General features: G+C 37.7%; 1 protein-coding gene across 5 annotated transcripts in view; it reads right to left on the reverse strand.

The window, feature by feature from the left end:
* Positions 1 to 2,359: 2,359 nt before the first annotated feature.
* The window catches only part of ndst2a (N-deacetylase/N-sulfotransferase (heparan glucosaminyl) 2a), a 125,905-nt gene continuing 104,604 nt past the window's right edge, over positions 2,360 to 23,660 (reverse strand). For all 5 annotated transcript variants that reach the window (XM_079854722.1, XM_079854725.1, XM_079854723.1 and 2 more), the window contains 13 exons: positions 18,557 to 20,193; positions 11,913 to 12,000; positions 11,289 to 11,443; positions 9,934 to 10,119; positions 9,143 to 9,271; positions 8,681 to 8,863; positions 8,423 to 8,519; positions 8,181 to 8,304; positions 6,449 to 6,623; positions 5,979 to 6,149; positions 5,488 to 5,597; positions 5,288 to 5,390; positions 2,360 to 3,360 (listed from right to left, as the gene is read on the reverse strand). In XM_079854722.1, the coding sequence (XP_079710848.1) occupies positions 3,235 to 3,360; positions 5,288 to 5,390; positions 5,488 to 5,597; positions 5,979 to 6,149; positions 6,449 to 6,623; positions 8,181 to 8,304; positions 8,423 to 8,519; positions 8,681 to 8,863; positions 9,143 to 9,271; positions 9,934 to 10,119; positions 11,289 to 11,443; positions 11,913 to 12,000; positions 18,557 to 19,576 (2,667 nt within the window). In that variant the 5' untranslated portion in view covers positions 19,577 to 20,193 and the 3' untranslated portion in view covers positions 2,360 to 3,234. The remainder of the gene's footprint in view (positions 3,361 to 5,287; positions 5,391 to 5,487; positions 5,598 to 5,978; positions 6,150 to 6,448; positions 6,624 to 8,180; positions 8,305 to 8,422; positions 8,520 to 8,680; positions 8,864 to 9,142; positions 9,272 to 9,933; positions 10,120 to 11,288; positions 11,444 to 11,912; positions 12,001 to 18,556; positions 20,194 to 23,660) is intronic.

A 23,660-nucleotide genomic window follows, 5' to 3' on the forward strand; every position in this document is an offset into this window, starting at 1 on the left:
ATTAATGTGCATGTGTTATTAAAGTGTTGGTTCACCCAAAACTGAAACTCACCCTCAAGTTGTTCCAAACCTGAATGAATTTCTTTCTTCTGTTGAACAGAAATTAAGATATTTTGAAAAATGTCAGTATAACCAAACAGTTGATGGGCCCCATTGACTTCCATAGTATTTTTCCCCCATACTATGGAAGTCAATGGGGCCCTAGCAAGGCCTGTTTGGTTACCCATATTCTTCAAAAGATCTTCTTTTGCGTTCAGCAGAAGAAAGAAATTCCTACATGGTTTGGAACTATTTGAGGGTGAATAAATTTGTTTTGGGTGAACTATCCCTTTAATCAGTAGATAAATGGAAATGTTCTAGAGGTACAGCGTGTGTATGCATGCATTATGTGAGATGAGGAGAGCATTAAACCATCACCAAATTACTCAAGTCTGTAGCGCCACTATGTGGGGCAAAAAGGCATAACACCTATAATGTTACTTATGGAGCTACCAAAAGGACAGTAATATAAAACCGTGCTGCATTCAAAAATGAAACTGAATGCAGTTATTTGTGCATTTATTTACAAAACTGACTAAAGACAGGTGCACATCAGGCTCTCACGCATGGTGTTGGTGTATTTAGAGAAACTTTTTTCATATTTAGAGTGCATTTTGAAAGTGAAATGAAATCACCTTCTCATTTATGTATCTTTTTACAGACATGTTTTCTCTTAGCAAATCTTCCACAGGAAGCTCATTATGCAGCAGTTGTGATCTGTGGTGAGAGAATGTGGTTTGCTTGAAGTCACTGCGATGGAGACTGAGCTACTTTAAAATATTTATGTATTCATTATTAGACACAATATGACTGTTACACACATATTTTTTCTTTTTCTTGTGCTTTTGGGCAGCAAATATAAAAATATTAAAAAGAGCTTCCCTAGACAGGACTGCATGTTCCCTTTAAAAGTTGATTTGGTGGCAACACCCACAGGCAGCTATTTTCTAGGTAGGCAAGTACAGTTCGTCTACTTGAATGAAAAAATATCAAAATCTCTAAAACGGATGGCATTTTAGGATCATACACTACATTTCAAAAGTTTGGGGTCAGTAAGACTTTTTGTTGTTGCTAAAATAAATGAGTACTTTTATTCAATAAGGACGCATTACATTGATCAAGATTAATAGTAAAGACATATATATATACACAGTATATATGTCATTTTATTTTAAACAAATTGTGCTCTTTTGAACTCTTTCAACAGATAATCCTGAAAAAAAATATCATGGTTTTCAAAACATTAACATTCATTGATAATAAGAAATGTTTCTTGAGCACCAAATCAGCATATTAAAATAATTTCTGAAGGACCATATGACATTAAAGTCTGGAGTAATGGCTGCAAAAAATTCAGCTTTGCCACCAGATGAATAAATTACATGTCAAAATGTTAAATTGTAATAATATTCCACAATATCGCTGTTTTTACTGTATCTTTGATCAAACAAATGCAGCCTTGGTAAGAATAAGAGTAATAAGAATAAGAATGAAAAAAAAAAAAACCTTACTGACCCCAAACTTTTGAACAGTAGTGTGTATCTAATACAATCTAAATAAAAACTAGTATCAAAACACTGGTATTAAATTTTACCTGAGCTCAAATAGCTTAAAAAAAAACATTTTCAGTTTTGTCCATCTAATACACATGGGCTGCATCTGAAATCGCATACTTCCCTACTATATAGTAGGTGAAAAAAAGTATGTGACAGAAGTATGTCAGAATTGACAATACTCATGAAAGAGTAGGCAAAAAGTAACCAGATGACCTACTTCTTCCGGCGAGATTCTGAAGAGTGCATTCAATTGGAACTATACTATCCCATGAGGCCACGGGAGAGGATTTGTGAATGACTGATGCTGGTAGGTCATGTGATAAGGGGAACATGGCGGATGTAGTACGTCCAGATTACATTCATACTACACACTCTCATACTATATAGAATGTACTTTTTTTTAGTGGTCGTGGAGTAATGACTTGTTCAAAATAAGTACCACTACCTACTCAAGAGAGTATGCGATTTTGGACGCAGTCAAGCATGTTCTAAAGAACAAAAAAGAAAAAGAAATAAAAAAAATCAGGAATCAGATTGTGACTCCGTGAATTCTATGACTCCATGAATGAGGGGCCAAAATACTTTTTAGCCCCTCATAATACTTAATACTTAAGAGCAGCCCATAGGCCTGCTCTTTTTTTACAAAATGCTCAATACCAGATCAAATGAGTCACACAAACATATCCAACCTCTCTAAGAGTTTATTAGAGATAATACAGCGTTGGGAGTTTTTAAAATACAGTTTTTTTTTACAAAATAAAAAGAAAACAAAACAAAAGAAAATGAAAAATAGACTAGACAGCAGCTTCTCCTTGTATAGGACAGACTACACAGCACAGGACAGCCCCTCTCCTCTCCCGCTTTCACAGCTCCTGACATACAACACATCTGCCACAGCATCTACAGTAACTTCCACATGTCAGTGTGCGTAGTGTAGAGGAAAGTGCATGGTTAGGAATAGGATAAATACGGGGATACACCTGATAAGACACTTTTCACTGGAGGATTCTAGTGGGAGATGAGACATTGCTCCCTCGATTGCATATCTTTCTTACTGTTTGGTTTCTGATCCAGCTTTGTGCGTTTGTGTGTGTGTGTGGAGAAGAGAAGGGCTGCGGATCTGACGTCCTCTAAGTGTCCTACTCAAACAGAGCTCTGGCTGTACACAAACGCTTTCAGGTTCAACTGATGTCTATTCAGTCATAATCCCACCCACCCAGACCCAAAATATACAACGCTTTTAAATGTACAATGCTTTACAATCATTCCTCAGGAGAGATGAGCAAGGCTAGACTGTGTGTGTGTGTGTTTGTACGAGTACTAGTGTGTATTAACACACTTAAGTCACCAGTTTATTCATGCTTGTCCACACTGGTTGTGCGTTCTGGTCCTGATAGGTAGATCTGTCATTAAGAGAAGAGAAGGGACTACATATCCCAGCATTCCCTCATCTTCAACATGCCAGACAGGGCATGTGAGCACCTTGGCAGCAGGGAGAGGCTGAAGTTTGCAGTCCACTCAAAGCCGTCACTCATTTCATCTGCTACTATAGTTTTGAACCAAGTGGTTTTGGTACCTCTGTAGTGAGCGGACTGGTTTTTTTAGGTGTTCTGATACTGGAGGTGCAGGAGACGTCCTCTCAGCTCCAGCTGCTGCTCTGGAGCTCTTCTCTGAGCCAGGTAGGTAATGCCTGGCCCAGCCGATTCAGCAGCCGCAACAATTCCAGGTTATGCTCCCGGTAGTACTCCGTCAGGAAGGCACGTGTCTGGGAAAGACACAAACAGAGCTGTTTCAGGAAACCTGCAGCTTATAACTGTTGTGTGTCCTAACTAAAAACAGCCAGTAGCAATGACTATAGCCGCTTTCTGACCAAGTAGTTACAGGAACTTAGTTATAGGAACTGTCCACTTCTAAACAGTTCTAAGAACTACTCTCCCCCAAACTCGGTTTTGCTGTTTGCGTTCGCACTGGCCAAGTGGCCATAGTGGAACTGGTAGGAGGGGTAAGGGAGTGACGCAAACACGGCGACTTTTATTTTGGCGGAGCGACGGACCTTTATTTTGACGGCGCTGAGAACGCCAGAGCAAACAATGCTCGCATTCTCTGTGTTCATTAGTTAGCGATCTGTCTAACAGTACTGTTTAACATGTTATTAGATAGAATTGTTATAGAAAGTACACAGTATATGAAAAAAAAGTTATTAGCCTATGCCGTGTGGTTGATGTCCAGTGTTGCTAGCTGAGCAGAAATACATAATCATGTTTGACTTGGTCCCCTCAAAGTTGCGTTGGATTTTCTCTTCAGCATAAAGGTTTAGAGGCCCATCTATCATTGTTTTCCATGTTTGTATCTAGTTTCTGGAGTAAATATATAGGCTATAATCTGTGTGTTTACTTATAGCTGTTTTAAAAATGGCAGGTGCTGGTGTTCCGCGTGCGTTCGGTCATCAGCGTACACTAACGTCACGGGTAGTTCCTATAGTGCTGGTTTAGACCCTACTCTGAAGTAGGACCTAAATTAGTTCCTCCAAATGGAGTTCCTAGAACTAAAGTCGTTCCTAGTCGGCGTGTTCGCACCGCAGGAACATACGGGTACTTTAGCCAATAGTTCTAGGAACTGTGAAAAGGTTCCTCCGGTCGGAAAGCGGCTTATGTTTGCAATATAGAACATCCTAGAGTACCATTGCTTAAATTTACCTGCTACAGTTTGTTTTATAACAACAACTTCCCAGAAATGATTTCAAGTAGTGGTCCACAAATTAAATAAAAACATTAGAAAATGTAGTTATTAAATTTAAAATGTATTTAAAACTATTACATCTATTTAAAAACAACTTCCTAAGTGGTATTATTATTATTAATACAATTATAAACTGAATTATTATAATTGTATTATTATTATTATTATTATTATTATTATTATTAGAAATATAATATAAATATAACATTTTGCAATTAGAAATGATTAGTTCTATAATTATCAAATTATAACTTATATAAAAATTCCAAATGTTTGATTATTATTATACCAAAGATTCATGTGGTGAAATCAGCTTATTATTGTTATTCTTATTAATTTGTTATTAACAAAAATAATTGTTATTTTTGAATTTGTGTTAATTCTATTAATATTATTATTATTAGTGGTAGTAATATTACATATTTGTAATTACATTAATATAAAATTACAAATTGTTTGGATTATTATTATCAATATTCAAATTGCCAAAAGCAGCTTTTCCACAGGCCAGCGGTTCTAAGAACGGGTTGGCCCGACGGTGGAAAAGCACCTAAAAATTCATGAAGCGGAATCCGCTGATTATTTTAACAGATGTGTTTTTGTGTACATTTATTGATTGTTTGTTTGTTTTCACTAAGAAATTTTCCATATGCATTTTTTTTCATTAAGCAATAAACGAAAATATGACAAATAGCCTAGAATGGCACAGAGAACCCTGTGTGTTCTATTTAATTCTACTTGCAATGAACCAAACATGCCCCTTGTATTTTACTAGTTGAAACATATCCAGTGATATATGACACATGACTATCCGTGTCTGTGTGAGGTCGAGCCCATCACTTCACACTGCCGGTGAGTCACACGTCTATAACAGCGTGTCCTTGCCACTGGCATCGTTCAGAAAGAGAGAAAGTTATATGAGGGAGGAGAGAAGAGAGGAGACTATCATCTACCTCAGGGGCCATTTCAGGATATTTTCTGCCTTTACTCTTCCCCAGACACTTAGGACGCCCACCTTCCAACCTCTGACACCAGAATCCTTTACCTTCATCAAAGCTGCAAAACACACACAACACACAGTTTTATGCAAGAATAAGATTATTCACAGGTGTTCATTAACGGAGTGAGGTGATGTGTAAACAGCGGGACTCACACAAGGGCCTGGGTGTAGTTGAAGATGGGTGTGACCCCCAGGAACCGCTGGATGCCGTCCATCACCAGGACTGGGTTAGATCGGAGCAGAGTGCCGTCTACAATATGGAGCTAATGTGGAGGAGTGTTAAATAAAGAAAGCATTAAAAAAAAATAAACAAATAGAATTGCTAATGTTTTGTCTAACATTTTTCAAAATGTTACTGACATTGACATTTCAAACTAAAACTATTAAAATTGTTCATTTGCATAAAGCTGAAATAAAATAAAATATAAATATTAGGTGAAAAACTTAAAATAAATGGGAAAAAAGGTAAAACTGAAATAAACAAAGCTAAATATAATTTAAAATTAAACAATTAAAATGAAAACGGAATAAAAATCTGAATAAAATCTCACTAAAAATATGAATAAACAGAAAAAGTAATGCTGTTAAAAATCAAAAACTCAACTGGAAAGGACCTGACAATCATACACAGATAACTAGTCTACCTGTCTGGCCTGGTAGTGCATAAGCCAGTGCTCTAGATGTGTGGCGTAAGTCCCGGGCTGAAGGCTGCGGTTCTGAAGGGTCAATAGCTCTTTAGATGCAGAGGGACCTGCTGTTACAACCTCGTGGAAAGTGTGGTTTATTGCAGCGGGGTCCTGGTGAGCTCGCTGATGCTGACAAGACATAAAAAAAACACAATTCATGTCATAATTTCTATGGTGAAAGAGAAGGGTGGAGGCAGATTCGTGGTTAAGATAAATTACATCTGTCTAGGACGCTTCAGACAAGAACTTCTACTTCCTGCTGCCTACAGTATATAAGGGCTGCCCTATTAATGCATAAAATGACTAATAGGAAGAAAGTGCCTAGAAAAAGACTATGGCTGTCACAAAGACTTATATTTTCTGAGTCACTCCACTAAAAAAAAAAGAAAAAAAAAAGATCTGGAGGATGAGAGAAAGCTGTAGAGTACCTGATACCAAGAGTAGGCTCTGTCGGCTGGGTTGATGAGCACTGCTATGACCTTGGCTCTGGGCAGCAAGGCAGCAGCCCTCTTTGGAGCAACCTCTGTGTCAAAGTAGTTGGCACTTTTTTCAAACATGAAGTCTGTACTGACATTCGAGGGGAAGGGAAAAAAGTCCATGTACCTGCAAAAGATTAAGACACTAATTTAATAAAAATATGCTATAAGAGGCTACAATCACAATGTTTCTATTTCCAAATAAACCCAGACTGTGACAAGTCTTTCATTACTGAACACTGTAAATTATGTCTCACTATTACAGGGTTCGTACACTTTTTCCAAGGTCAAATTCAAGCACTTTTCAGGTCCATTTTAAAGCTTTTTCCAGCACCTTACACTACCGTAAATTGCATACCAATACATAGTTAAAATTATTATTTCGTGTTTTTATCACATCAAAAGAGATAAACAGCCAAATGTTTCATAATAGCAGAGGGCTGCACGATATTGAAGAAAAATGAGATATGCGATAACTCATTAAATAATGCGATATTCAATATGCGATACGATAATGCTTAAAGTGTGTCAAATTAACTTCAAATATCTTTAAAATATCTTTAAAATGATATAACCTACACATACGTGTTTTTACATTCTTTTTGTGATAAGAAAATATCCCTACAACTTCAAGACAGTGAACATCAGTGTTCTGTAGCATAAGAAGTGTTATTTTAACATCACTGGGGTTTAGGGGTTCAGGTTATCCCTACATTAGGTTTATTTAACAACAGAAACTGATTAATCAAATGTAAAAATAAACACTGCTTAGTTTTCACTGCATGAATTAAATATACTGATTCTTATTAAAGCTACAAAAGTTAGCCTATTCAGCCAAAAGCAGTGAGTGATTTTCTTTGTCTTTTGTTCATGACCCCAGTTATTGCAAGCCGTTGCGATATGCAATTATGCATATTGTAATATATACATTTGCAATATTTCGATATATTGTGCAGCCCTAATATTTAAGCCAATCACAAGTTTTATTCTTCAAAATGTATCACTAAGTATATAGCCTAAAACATATGAATAATATACTTTTCATTATATTAATGTCCAAATATTGCTTACCAGATAATGTGATTTATAGGCTGTAAAACTGAATTCATTTCAAATATGAAGACTTAGGATTTGAACAGAAATATTTGACAGGCCTTCCCGTTTTGGGACACATTCTTGATATAGACAAGGTTTGAACAATATCTGAGTGCACAGGCACCTGCCTGATAAATGTATTTCATTGCCAAGATGTCTTGGGCCAAGACATAACGTTAGCGAATACATTTACTGGAATAGAGCAGTGTAAATATTGCATAGGTAATACAGTATATATACAGTAACAGTATACTACTTATGACACTGATATTTCTTGTGAAAAAAATACAGTTACAAATTCAAGCATTTTCAAGCATTTTATCCAAAATTCAAGCACTTTTCAAACCTTGAAAACACAACATCAAAATTCAAGCACTTTCAAGGATTTCAAGCACCCGTACGAACCCTGTATTACAATACATTTTTTAACAGAAAGATTGTCCTGTAAATAATGGATATATTAGGAATTCAATATGAAACCCAGACAGTATTGCTAATATAATAAGGTGGAGGGGTAATACAACATATGACTAATGGTTTGTGTCTGCTACATAGGCTGGGAGAGAAAATGTTGTACTTTGTATATTACCAGTCAATGCCATTATGGTAATTCTGCCCGTTAAAGAACTGGATCTCCTCAAAGGTGACCGGGCTGGGGAAGTTGCTGGTGATGGCAGGGTGAAGGGTCAGAAAGGAGTGCAAAGCTGTGGTACCTGTTGCCAAAAATAATCAATATATCAGATGCAATATCTAGGTTGTATTTTAGACCTTTTTTTATTCAGTTAACCTAAGCAGGATTTTTGATTTGAGTCTGGAAACATGTGGACTTACCCGTTTTCTGTGGGCCAATAACCAGAAATTTGGGAAGCCTATCACAGGTCTTCTCTTTGGACCAGATGTCTTTATGTCTCTTGTCATGACAGGGGTTCTGAATGGATGAAAAGATGAAGAAAACACATTTTGATTCCATTCATTCAATATTACAGTTTTAATTATTAGCATTATTATTATATAATTTATAACACTATTTTATCATTTTAAATAATCATTGGAATTAATCTATGTGTCACAAATGTGATGCTCTCTTACCTGCCATAGGGGGTCCATCTCCTCTGGAAAGATCTGGAAGTATTTCTCGGCTAGTTCCATTGGAGGTAAAGTCTGTAGCCGTACATTGGTCCAGCACTGCACAAACTTCACAAGAGACTCAAAGGTATAAAGACCAAGCCGATCATTTCCGTAGTTTGACAGATGAGTCATAAAGATGCTGATCTGAGGGTGGAAACAACATTATTTACATTTAAGTTAATTTGTTTCTTTTTTAAATAAAAGCTGTGGAAACATCTACTACTTTCGTTATGAAGATCATAATCTAGTTTATGTTTCCAGCTGCTGCACTAGCAAACACTTCAGGCGATAGGGCCGAACACAAACAAAAGCACACAGTGCAAGGGCAGGACTCTGTCACCAAAAAATATACACTCACTCCCATTCACTAAACACACACGCACGCACAAACACAGAGGACAAAACAGCACAAATACAACTCACAGGGTTTAGGAGGACAGTGAGGAAGAGTTCTCCTCCACGTATGCTCTTGTCCAGCTCGTGAGAGCCTCCAGGGTACTCATTATAGAAGATAGTGTGAGTAAACAGGCCACATGTCTGCCTGGGCAACACCTGCAGACAGAAGAAGGTTAGAGACCTGAACAGACAAGCCTCAATTCTGCTTCAGCCACACTCCAAGAATGGCCAAGACAAATGTATTAGAAGGAATGAAACCGCCATAAGTCACTTTATCTGATGATGGTGGGCGCAATTTGAGATCAGGCTACAATAACTGCATTATTGTGTCTAAATTCATAAAACACAAGCAGAATGAATCTCTAAATTGTTTATACAATCCTTATCAGATAAATTGTTGCATGCAATTGAATTATGTAAGATTTACACAGAAAATCATTCTGCTTGTGTTTTATGAATAAAGGCCCTTTGACACCAAAATCAACACTTTTGATTTTTTTTCTTTTATTCAGCAAGGATGCATTAAATTGATCAAAAGTGACAGTAAAGACATTTACAATGTTACAAAAGATTTCTAATTCAAATAAATGTTGTTCTTTTGAACTTTCTATTCATCAAAAAATGAAAAAAGAAAAAAAGTTGTTTCTACAACAATATTAAGCAGCACAACTCTTTTCAACATTGATAAAAAATATTTCTTAAGCACCAAATCAGCAAATTAGAAAATATGCGTTTGGCTGAAAGATGGTTTACTTGGTTTCTGTCCTCTTTTTTTGTATCAGATCATTGGGCCTTACAGTGAAGCAGCATCTTTTTACCTTTATGTCATGATGTATGAAGCCCCTGCGATGGCGTGCTGGCCTCAGGTGTGGATATTCTTCTGTGCTGGTCACTGTGATCCCCCACACACTCTTCCAGGCCTCGTACAGCTGGCTGTGTACGGGATACACCCCTGAATGATGAGGGGCCACAGCGTACCCCATGTCTGTGGGAATACCATGCTCCTGTAATGGCAAGAGACAAACAAACGCTTGAGATGATCAATCACAAATCCACTCACCACTTGAAATTCACTCGTAATTGCACTGCCAAGACTTATATGGTGAATGGGAGTAGAACAGAGGAGAAAAGTCGATAAGAGATGCATTAGAGACACCGTTAACAAGACATGTCATCAGGGCGTTTGCGAGCAAGAAGCTTTTGATTATGTTTCTCAGCAGAGGCAGTGTATCAAGAGGCATAGTTTTTTCCAACACCACAGGAGGGTGGTAGACAAACACATCCTAAGATGAGCAGAGGGCTTTACTTCAAGTCAAAAGCGCCACCTTTAAGAGCTTCCTCCACTCGTGTGTGAGTATGTGTGAGCACAAACTGTGAGATCCATAAGCCCCGGCTAAGAACGGCCCTTTGCAGGCTCATTAAACCTTGATGAAGGAGCTGTGTCTTCTTCATTGAGCAGAGAGCAGGAGAAGGCATATGTGTCAGTGTCTGCTCTAAAGACAGGATGTGACAGAGGGATTAGCGAGAGGAGGAAAGGGCTGGTTAGTATTCACGGTGCACTCCCTCTCTCTGTCTTTCTGCCTGCGGTCCATATCCCACTCCAATGACCATCATTACACCAGGGTGGGCTCGTTTCAACAGGCCAAATTCACAATCTCCTCAGCGGAAGCACACCGAGTCAAGGTCAAAGAGAATCCTACCGATCCAATGAAAAAGTGCTAATACAAATCTATAATGAAATACCAACATGAGATAAAGCAGGCGGGCAGAGAATCGATACTCGCACCTCTGCGACAGCAGCAATAATGCCAGTAAATAGTGACACAATGATGAAGGAACAAAGCGTGCTCCCCTGTCACAACAACACATGAGAGGAAAAAACTAATTTGGAAAAGATCGAAGAAACCACTTTTTTTGTCACGTTTTTTCTATGTAAAAATGATTTTGCCTATCTAAGCTTAATATTTCAAGAAAACTACAAGTAAGAATTCTGTAGGTTGGCTGAAGAGTGTAAACACTTAAACATTAAAACAATGGAGTACTAGGATGGGATCATCTTCAAATAGAAGTGATGGAGTGTCTGGGAAAAAAATATTTTGGTAACTTTATTACTGAAAATCAGTTTGAAACTGTTAGTGGCATAGAAATCAAGAGATACATTTCACCAACTAACCTGTGCAAACTGCATGTTGAGTCTCATTTGCTCCGCCAACACGCTGCCATTGTGGAAAAGGTGAGGCTGCATGTGACTCCACATGTGTGGAAACCACCAGAACTCATGCCGGTGCTGTAACAGCATGTCATCACCGTCATCCTCCTCCTCTGTACCTGCAAACACACATATACATTCTGTTGAAGTTTAATAGTAAAGACATTTGGATCTTAGAATGGCTTAAGACAGTAAAAATGTGTTTGTTTGTGCTTATGCAACAAAGATCCATTTTGTGTTTTTGTAGTCTGAACAGGAAAAAAAGTTTAATACTTTGTAAGTTGTGCAAATCACTTTTCACTCTCAGTTTGCACTTAATTTAGATTTTTCAAGGTTTCCATAAAAAAATATTAAGCAGGACAACTCTTTTCAACGTTGATAAAAGAAATGTTTCCTGAGCAGAAAATCAGCATATTAGAATGATTTCTGAAGGATCATGTGACACTGAAGACTGGAGTAATGGTTGTTGAAAATTCAGCTTCACCATCACATAATAACTTTATTAATAAATATATTAAAAAATATAAATCAGTGTAAACAAATGCTTAGAGCCTTATAAGACAACAAAAGAAGAGAAAAAATAAGTACCTGCATGGTAGAACTTTCCAGAGAAGCCAAGATTGAAGGTGAAGTTGGGGACTAGCGTCCGTAGTTTATTCTGTGTGTTGAGCAAAGCCTTGAAATTGAAGAAGAGTTATTACTTTAATAACATGCTATCAAAGTCCTGTCTTAAATCTGTGGAATAAGATTAGCAATTTGCCAAGAACAACAACAACATCTGACGTTACCCTGAGCTGTGCTTGAAGGCAAAAACATCAACAGTGCTGTTAAAACGAATCTCTCCGCTACCTTAACAAATGTATGCACTAAAGTCACCAACAGATGGCAGTGTGGTGCCTATTCAGTCCTATGAAGAAATGACTAACTTTCAGGCTGTAGGCCAGATAGACAGAATGAGTGGGATGTGAAATATACATTTGCATTCAAATCTCCTCTACCCACGGGCAGGTCAGACGTGCCGAATGAAGCTGCAGCCTTAACATCAATCTAAACTCATCCTTGTGAAATGAACACATTTCATAACTTAGCATCACTGCGCACATCTAGCTAATGACGGCGCTGTGAGGCTTGAAATACAAAATGATCCTGCCATCAAGCCCTTCAAACTCTGAGAGTGATACGGGGGTATAAGCGAATTACAGCGCTGTTCCAGCACAAATCAGACGGCGGGGAGAGATAGTGTCGCTTTCCGCACAAATCTAACACAAAGCTGAGCCGATAGTTGCAGCAATATCACAAATCAAGATGAGCTGCTGGGGAGAGAAGGCTGCTGCTTCGCCATGAAGAGATGGCATCTTACGCTGATTTAAGAGACGCCGGTGTCCCTGAGTATGTGTATCCAATATTTGTTCTACCTTGAGTGTGTTTGCTCAGCATGAAGGCATAATCCTGCAGTTTTTATGGCAATCTGCGAGCTGTCCAAGACTGCAGGGTGGATAATCAGTAGTGCGAATCAACTCTGACAGTTTGATAAAAAGAATTAAGTTCAAATAAAATGATGTTTCCCTTTTAAAAAAGAAAATGTGGTATTTCTTTGACGATCAATAACTTTGATCAAAGTTACGACAGAGAAAGGGAAACAGTCAATATGGCCAGGGGTCAGAACAAAGCTTTTGTCACCACTTTGCCGTCACAATAGACTTAGCTCAGCACTGCAGCAACATTTTCATACCTGAATCCTATTTTCTTCCCATAGCCAGTCTGATTATCTCTAACAGACTCAAGATTGTTCTTAAGACAAGATTCAGCTCCTGCAGACAGATTGACTGCATGCACAGCAATGTCGCATTCAGCAAAGGGAACACATTTGGACAGTGGACAAAGATAAAATATTCATTCCCATACAGATATTCTCTTCTCCCCGTACAGCTGACAATTATTTATATAGCGCTTTTTACAATACAGATCGTTTCAAAGCAGCTTTACAGTGATGACAGAAAAATAATGCAACAAAAGTTTGTTTCGGCTGTACAGCAGATCTAGAAGAAAATAGCGTCATAGTCCAGCTTAAGTTCAGTGTTGGTTCATTTTTGTTGCAAAAACGTTATTCATTTAGTTAAAACAGTGATGCCATCGTTCAGTTGTCATATAATGGTGTCAATGCAGGCAGACCAACAATATTGTTGAATATTACTAAGCAAGACAAAAGCCAGAGGCGACAAAGGCGACTCAGTGGTGACATGAAATCTCTAAGTAGCCTACATTTGATATGTCAAGAAGCTCAAATTTGCAACAAACTGTGAAAATTAAAGTATAAAAAATACATTGCTATTATTATACAGTAGTAATCAGGGTCTAAACTTAACTTTCTTACACTTCAAAGCCTGTTTTTACTTTCAATTGGTTATCTATTGAACTACACAATTTTTCATGTCTATTTATTTGTAAACTTGAATTTTAGATTCAAATAAAAAATGAAATACATTTAACAAATATATATTAATACATAATGCATAATTCCTTCTTGTTATGTTTAAGTGGCACTCTAGATTTCACGTCACTGAAAAACTCAGATTTGTCATCAGAAGTCTGTTTAAAAGTTTATTTTTTTCTTCAGAACGCCATCTGCTGATACATGGAATATGACCCACATTAAAAGAACAAAATGAAAAAGGACACAATCAGTGTTTTTTTTTATAGGTGCCGTTTCACCGAAGACTGTCTCACCTTGTTCATTATGTTGTCAGGAACCCAATGACCTGTACTTTTTGTCACAAATATACAAGCTAAAACGCAGAAATAATCTGTGCACATGACCAAAAAATTCTAATACAATGCACATATTGTGTAGGGGAGAGCAGGGCACAACCTAACACTTTTTGACTTCCTCAGTTTGTGTAAATCCCCTTGGGGTTCAGAGAATTTACTTTTTTCCCACATTAATTTCTATTAATTATGTGGTTTTGTTTCATATTCATAATACAGTGTTTTACTTTTTTTCTTTATTTACCCCCCCAAAAATGGAAGTGAAATGTGACAACATGCCATAGGTGACCACATTTAACTTGACCATATGACAGCTTAAAATGTAATCTGATATGTTATCCCAACTCAATAGCAGCACACAACGGTACATTGTCCCTAACAATTATTTTTTTTTATGTAAATACAACCATATATAAAGTGACCGATTTTTCTTTACTTGATACGATAGTGGCATCTAAAATTATTAAAAAGTTATTATCATGAAAATAACTGAAAGTGTTAAAACATCTTTAACTTAAAACTAAAATTTTAGGACACTAATTAAAAAATAATAATAATAATAATAATAATGATCTTAGCTTACATTTATTATTTATTTAGCTTAAATAATGTTTTTTTCTCATAAAGGGACAATTACAGTTTAAAGGCACCACCTGACATTTACCTGACTTTTGCAACTAATTTTACATTGAATAGGCTAGGCTTCTACTCGGATGCCTGTATTAGCTTTTACCTATGCTAACAAGTTCATACATATAATTCAAATTTTATGATAAAATAGCATTTTTCTAGTTTTACATCGGTTGTACCACCTGACATGTAAAGTGTACCAACCTACCCATACTTGAAAGTAGCTAATTTTATCAGTATTTGAGAGAGATCTACAAACCTTTTCAGTCTGCCACAAAGATCAATTGGGGTCTTTTGGATGATGCATTATCATACTTACTGTTATTACCTTTTCACTTTATAATAATAGACGTTGTGCTACCCTGACAAATATATTATACAGTTATGCCATCATATTTTATTTAGAATTTATTCAAATTAAAACACCATTTTAAATAGTTTAAACATAAATTTTGGGGCTTTAGAATGCCATAAAATAATTACATTTTTGGTTTTAATTTTATTTAACAATTGTAAAAAAAATTTTCACATAAAATAATATTTATTATTTGAAAATACTGAAAATGTATTCAAACTAATTAGGTTTTATAGAATAAAATGATTAATGTCATGAATTTCTCAAATTATTTTAAAAGGAAATAATGCACAAAAATATATACGCCATGTCATTGACCCATATATACTATAAACGCATAAAAAAAACCTTGGAAATATATTAAAATATCATTGCTTTATTAAAATAAGTAAAGCAAAACAGAGTTTCATGATCATTAAAAATTAAATTTGGAACAACAATGCCAATCAGAACAAAGCTAATTATGTCCTCTGCACAGGAAGAAGAGCAGTGAACTGTGTGTACGTATGTGAATAATGTATGCAATGTGTAGCGAGTAGGTGGAAATAAGCTAAAAAAGCATATGGAGTAAGAATAGATGCGATTAGTCCACCATTAGACACAGTTTGTTTGAGTTTTCTATGCAGCACCACTGGCTGAGGTGATTACAGCCCACTTGTTCAGCTTGAGGCCAGGTGGCATGGCATACATCACCATACAAAGCTGGCAAAACAACAACAACGTAAACACAACTCTGTGGGTGGATAATCTGTCTGTTACAAACATATTCCTGAAAATCATTTATGCTATCTGTGGAAAATAGAAGAACATGAATTAACTAAAAACCATGTCCTTGCTCCAAGGTATTGTCCCCAGTAACCATTATGATTAAGAATGACTGTAAGAGAAAAACATATGGAAATGAGATGCTACAATGCTACACATTCTTTCACCAGTAAATAATAAATAGCAGTGGTTGTGTAACAGGCTGGGTTTTAAGGGATGTTCGGGGCTAAATACAAGTTAAGCTATATCAACAGCATCTGTGGCATGCTGTCAATTACCACAGAAAGTAATTGAGTCATCCCACAGCTTGCAAAAACAAAACATGTTGACAAAAATGTACTTACAATTGAAGTATATGGGGCAAAACACAGCAATTGCTCCATAGAATTCTACTTTTAGTGCACAGATGCTATTGTTAGAGATTACCTTGCATGCAGTGGTTTTCATACTGAGGTACTGGATGGATAAACTTTTAGAGACGTTTATAAAGAAATTTAAAATATTCATTTACATTTACTGCAAATGAAATTGAGGGCATGCATCACAATATTAGTTTATGTGAAAAAAAAACAAAAAACAAAAAAAAATAAGGCCAAGAAGAATCAAAAGGGTGAGATATTAGTTAGACTTGATGCCTTTCCTGAGGACAAGCTTAAAGATTCAAAGTTTTATTAAGGTAGGTTTTAATATAGAGCATATGCATTGACGTCCCTTTCCCGCTGGAACACGCAACCTCAGCCAGACTGAGTGGCAAAAGAGTTGCTACGTGACTGGATTTAAGAGGGGAAACTGCAAAAACGTGAGTAAAACAAACGATTATCAGTTTAAAATAAAGGTTTGACTCTATATAGTGTTCCTTACAACTTACCAAAGATCCAGTGATCCATGGATATTGACATGCAGCCAGAAATCGTGTTTCCTGACATTTATGTGCCTGATTTCGACGTCGGGGAAATACATAAAGCAAATTTGCCTGTGAACGCTTTATATAAATACAATGTATAGGTAGGTCTAAATCCGGGTGCTATATCAATGTTATATATATCATCATATCGTCCAGCTCTAAAACTTGTATAGTTTTTGTCAGTAATTATTTAAAAACATCCAATTATGCAGAATATACGATGGTAAATATTTAATTTATAAGTTGCCAATACAATATATAGGGTATGATTGATTTTACTACTAAATTCAGCATACTGACACAAAATGATCACTGCAAATCCACCTTTTGCTGCCTGGAGTCCATTTGCTTCTCTGTTCTGTAGCTTTCGGCAGTCTGTAAAAATATACCTCAGATTTCTTGTCAAATCTAGTTGTTCAGTCAATCGCAAAGCTCTTTCCCGTTTTAGATGCGTTTTGTGTGTTTTTCACGGCATTCATGCTGAAAACAAATGCTGCCGCTCAGTCTTTTTGCCACTCAGTGGGCGTAACCGCAGTCACTCCGGCCGACAGTGACGTCACACAGATATCCTCTATTTGTAAGGTATGAACATGAGTCCCAACCCATGTTATACAGACTTGGCAGAAACTTAAAGGAATAGTTCACCTAAACATTTAATTTCTGTAATCATCACAGTCATTCCAAACCCTTGTAAATTTGGAGCTTGACAGCAACAGGTGCTTTTACGTTCATTATATGGAACAAAGTGGTCATATTATTGTTTACAATGAAAGTAAGTCATGCAGGTTTGGAATGACATGAGGTAGAGTAAGTAATGACAGAAATAATGATAGAATCCTTGTGTTCGTGCATAAGCTATTCCTCAAACAGAAAAATAAATATTTTATATCAATGCTGATAAAAATCTACTTTTGATCATTATGCTGACGTTACAGATATCCATTCGCCATTTTAGCACATCAAATTTAAAATTGTCAAAGACCAATCATCAATGTACTTTTCTCCACATCCCTTGCATATGAAACTAAATGTTGCTAACTTTGTCAAATATAATTGATGGTGAGCTAATTAACTGTTTGACTGACTCAGATGTTTTTGCTAAAAAACATCTTTATGTTGTCAATGCAAATGAGACATTAATTGACATATTTCTTATTAGAGCAGTTCATTTACTTTGACTATTTTCAAAGAGGATGACCTCCAGGTGGTTTCTCTCTTTGCATGTGTATACTACACATTTATGGCTCATGAGGGTGTACAGACCACAGTCAGCAGTGTGGTTTGCATTTTGTGGAAGGCTGAAAGCTTCTACACAACCTGATGATGACAACTGGGAGGGATTCATAAGTCTGTGTAATCAGCCCCTTTGGCAAAGCCGCTAATAAATAGGAGGTTAATAGGCACATTGTCCAAACAGAGCAATTATCCCTTGCTCTAACAAGCACATTATTTTGAGTACTAGCTGTTAGCCTCTCCATGACACTACAGTGCTCAAAGCATCATCTGCGTAGTGTGTACCATGTTATCTATTAGCCAATACATCGTTACCCATTTCGAGAACATACGTTTTGCTTGTTACGTCAACAATTGAGATGATGAGTTTGAGAGAACAATGTGAATGCTCACAGTTAAACAACATTGAGCAGCCTAATAACTTAGAGATAGTTCACCCAAAAAAATTTATTCAAAAATGTCATTCCAAACCAGAGAAAAAAAAGAAAGTCACAAAGTTTTAAAATGTCATTGCAGTAAGTAAATGACAGAATTTTTTGGGTAAATTATCTCTTTAACAAAGATAGAAGAGACACGTACCTTCACATCTGTCACCTTCATCCGCGTCCCCTCCTTTCCCACAAATATATCATCCACGTCAACTAGCAGATGCCTCTCCAAGGACAGGCAGAGTCTTTTTCCTGTCAGATAGGCTATGGCATCCACAAAAATCAACTTATGCAGCCAAAACGACAGATTGTTGCCAAAAAGCACTCTTTGAATGCCATCGTGAAGGCCAAGGTCCTGAACTACAGTGGCATGAAGGGCTCGGTGGGGGCCCAGGTGGGCCAGTGCTTCTGAGGACTTTGTGATGGCGAGAAGCACAGGCTCATAGGTGCTGTGGTTAGACTGAAAGACCGTCCAGTCATCACCAGGGAGTGGGCCCTGCTCCACCTCATTGGGTTTAGTGATGTACAGTAATGGGGCAGCTGGGTTGATGTGGTAGTCCCGTAGGCCCAGGTTAGAGTGCAGGAAGAGCGGGAAGCCCTTCAGCTGGGCACTGAGCAAGGAGTTCTCATTGGCTTTAAAGAAGCCGATGATGCCCACGCCGAATTCTGCGCAATATTTATCCAGCAGGTCACGATTCCAAGCATCTAAGTTGACATACTTGAGAATGTTCTCATAAATGACCAGGGCGTAGCGACCAACATCGCGCTCCATCAATGTAGGCATGTCGCCTTTGCTGGGTGCAATCTCAGTGTGGTAACGGAAGCGGCTGGACTCGAGGATAGCTACAATCTCTTGTCCGAGTTGAGAGTAAATGCTCTCCACAAAGACAAGCACCACAGGCTCCGTTCGAGAGTTATCCACCACTTTAACCGTCCTCTGCCGGCCTGTGAAAGTTGGCAGGAAAAGAGGAGCCCGTTGCCCTCCTGCTGCAGCCGCGACAACTCCACCACAGTCACTGAAGGGCAAAGGGGGCGCCTCTTTAATTTTAGGGCTGTTGCTGACATAGTAGGCCAGGAAAGCCATGGAAAGCAGGCAGAAGACGATGAGCGCCAGGATGAGGCGGTGGAGCTCTAGTTGCCTGACGCCCCGCACTAACTTCCACAGCCCCATGGCCACAATGCGAAAGCGGGACTGGGGAAGAGAGGGGGGCAGAGGGGCGGCTGAGAGGATGACCGTTGCAATGTTCGCAGCAAGAGGAGGACAACAGAGAGGAAAAGAGAAGGAAAAAGGAAAAAGGTTGAGCAGCAGACACCGGCACAAGCTTTGGGTCAAGAGTAGCCATTTATGCTAGGTCACCATGGCCCCCATAGTCCATGACGTGTGTCTCCGCTTTGATTGCTGCCTCTAGCCCCAGCCCCAGTCCTCCAACCAGCACTTTCACCCCCACCACGTGTTCCCTGAGTGCACTCACTCTCGGCTGGCGTCTTGGGATAAGAGGATTAGGTTTCTTGATCTCTCTCGACACTCCACCACCACTCGACAAAGGATCAGCTGTTTTACCGCTGACTTCTTTTGCGTTGCTGTGCACCAAACTTTCAAATAAGCATGTGCTTCTTGGTGTAGAGGGCTCTTTTGGATATTTTGGAGAGATTCGAGGCCGGTGCTCCACTTGCCCCGCTGGCCTCAGCAGCAAATACTCTGAGGGTGTTCACCACTAGGGCAGGATGGTGAACATGGCCCCCAGTAGAGGCCCAGCATGGACAGTACATTCACCATTGAGTCAGAACCTGAAACGGAGAGAGAGGAGAGATGCAATCAGTTCAAACATCAAACACCTTTTAAAGAGTGCATGAAGCAAGCGGAAGCAAGCAGATCTTAAGCCTAGAGAATGACCAAATGCTGCATCACTCTTTATACTTCCAAGTGGCCATGTGATTTTACTATTAGTGTGACTGTTGATGCGGACCACTACATTACCATGGAGTCTTCTTTTTTCTCATGACTCCTAAAATAGTCCAGGAGCTCTTGTCCTCCAGTAAGATAGCATTACAGGTGGGATAGAGGGATCACTGACCTTTTGGATATACTGTAAGTGACCTTATGGTCACTGTTCCAGTGACTGGAACAGTTTTAAAGATGAACCTTAAACAGTACACTAATTAGAGCATGGGAAGGCAGATGATGGGTAATTCAAAACTGTGATTGGAATGCACTGTTTGTAAACTTGAGAATATCTGAAATATTCTCCATAGGAGAGAACAAGTTAACAGTTAGATTGAGTTTCAAGGTGCTTGAGACGGAAATCATCGGATTCCAGGCACATTTTCTCATTCCTCTCCCCACCAAGAGAGGCTTTGTCAGCTTACAGCCGACTATCAGTCTCTGACATGATCAATGCTAGCCATGCTGTAACTATAAATCAGGGCTGGCACTTAAAGGATCATTTTTCCCACAGATGGACAAGCATGGCCTGTGCTTTGGTCAAAGGCACCTTGTCTAGGACAGATGATAAGCTAAGAGAGAGAAATAAAGGAAACGAGAAACATAGCATAAGGAATGAAAAGACACTAGAAAAGAGAAACTTTACTTCCACCCTCAAAGCTAATAATTAATTCAGAGAATCGTAATTTGGTAATTCACCTGTCTGGCAAATAATAATTGGCAAGAATAATTACAAAGAAAAAAAGAGGATGACAGCAAAGTGCTCAGCTGTATTAAATTGATCAAACTCAGAATGAACTCTACAGAAGAACACATCCTGATACGGAAACCTAGGTTATTATTAGCCTGGGAGCACTCTGACTTCACTGACCAGTTCTACATTAGTTTAAAACATACACACAATCAAATACAAGTGCACACAAACAGCAGGTTTCCATCACAACACATTGCAATTCATGAGATCATGAAGATACACTCAGATCAGTGTATCTAATTCAACATTATATTATCTGTACGGTAAAGCAACAGGGCGTGAGAGAAAGAAAGGAATCATTGAGTAGAATCATTGAGTAGAATGGTTTCACATGGCATGTGCTGCTAAAGCCAGGATGAGAGTACTACTGAGCACTACTCATCTCAGGAGAATAGCTTTCACATTTGAGTCAGAGAATGCAATCATGAACTATTCAGAGCTGAACTCGGCCAGGAAATGATCAGGATGGCCATGCATATCTTGTGTTTATTACACTACTCTCGTCAGGAAACAAACATGCTTACAGAGTAATGGTAAACATAAGCACAGGAGGAAATAAGATGGGGGAGTGTGACTAAGGGACGAAATAAGATGCAAAGGAGGAGAAAACAAGAACAAGAAGGAATAAAAGATGGTCAAGAAAGGAGATAAGGAAAAGGCAAGCGAGGCAGCAGAAAATCACTGCTAACTAATAAGCCTCCACTGTATTGAAGCAGAGTATGCATGTTTGAGAGTATTACATTTTCCCTCGTAGTGATAAAGTTTTTAAGGATGATGGTTTAAATCTTTCTAATTTGCTTATTTAGTGCTCAGTTATTATTAAATATTATTTGTGCTCAATTTTTAATAATTTTTCTTATTATCAATGTTGAAAGTTTTTGCTGCTTAACATTTTTGTGGAAAGATTATTTGATGAATGAAAAGTTCAAAAGAACAGGATTTATTGAAATATTAATATTTTTACGAATAATTTTTTTAGAGAGAAATTTTAAAAGATTTTTTAATGGTTGAGTACATTGGTTTTCATAACAATATTAAGCCGCAAAAACGGGTTTCAACATTGATAAGAAATGTTTCTTCTGCACCAAATTAGCATATCAGAATGATTTCTGAAGGATCACATAACACTGAAGACGGGAGTAATGGTTGCTAAAAATTCAGCTCTCATCACAGGAATAAATTATATTTTAAAATACATTAAAATAGAAAACTGATTTTTAATAATATTTCACAATATAAATTGTTACTCCATTTGAGATTAAATGTAGCCTTGGCAAGCATAAAAGAGTTATTTCAAAAGCACAAAAACTATTTCTTTATTCCAAACTTCCTGTCAAAAGTATTCATTTTTTTAATAATTAAAAATGTGTGTGTATATATGTGTATGAAAGAGAAATATTAATATTATAGAAAATTAGCTGTCTACTAGCTACAGCAAATTTATTAGAATTGTTGTTATTAGCAACAAAATGGAAAGTCTTGCATCTATATCCTGTGACATTACGATTTTCCTGGTAATACAGAACGGTGTTATTGTGGCAGAATGAGGACAAAATGAAGGAGTGAGTAAATGTGAGACCATGTGTAAGAGCAAGACAAATGACTGATTAGACAGGGGCGTGAACAGGTGCATACAGATGTTATCACCTTGATATGACACACATACAGGCACATACCAAAAGAGACACGTATTCACAAAAATATGGGAAACAATAAGCTTCCTGTGCTAATTTGTCTATCCCACACTGAAAGTTAAGGGTGGGCGATATACCGGTAGACACGATTAACCGGTAGAGTCTCTACCGCTGTTACGCTCATGTGACTTTGTTGTGCTGCGTGGTCATGAAAGCTTATTATTTGCATGCTTTTTCAAGTGATTTTAAACCCACAAAGTGCAATAAGGAGCAAAAAAAACCCCCAAAAACTAATCTCGCTATATGCATGCTGTCAGAGAGATGGTTTCTGAACGCTGTCTGAGAGACGCCGTGTGCAGATGAAGCTGCTGCTCAGAGCACGTGAGTATTGAACAGTGCTTTTATGCAGCCTAATTGGGATTGAACAGTTAAATAAACATACTTGTGTGTCAAAATGACTGTCTTTGCAAGTAAACAGTCATTTAGGTGAACGTAAACAGCTGAGAAAGAGAACGCACAAGTATATTGGATCCGTGCGTTTGGTCTCAAAGTGACAGCATCCAAATCTACCTACTGTCGTCTGTCATTAATGTTAATCAAACAAAAATAGAGAGAATCTCTCACTGCTCTTGACTGAATCACTTTTGTAACTTTAATAAGAATGAATGTATATTTAAATTTACACAGCAAAGACTATGCAGGGCTTTTATACATTTGATTACTTTGTACAATTTATGTAGTATTTCTTATTTCCAGTGCTTAAGTTTTTCAGGTTGGACCATTTCATGTGTGCCTTTGTTCTATTGTAGTTAGTTTTCCTATATGTTTGTAATTAGTTTCTTTGTTCTTTCGTTATCACTGTTTGTCTTCAGTAGGCTTGAGAGTTTTTTAGTTTTTTTTAAAAACTTAGGCTAGTATTAGCTTT

Source organism: Squalius cephalus (assembly GCF_949319135.1).
Source record: "Squalius cephalus genome assembly, chromosome: 21".
NCBI classification, from domain to species: Eukaryota; Metazoa; Chordata; class Actinopteri; order Cypriniformes; family Leuciscidae; genus Squalius; species Squalius cephalus.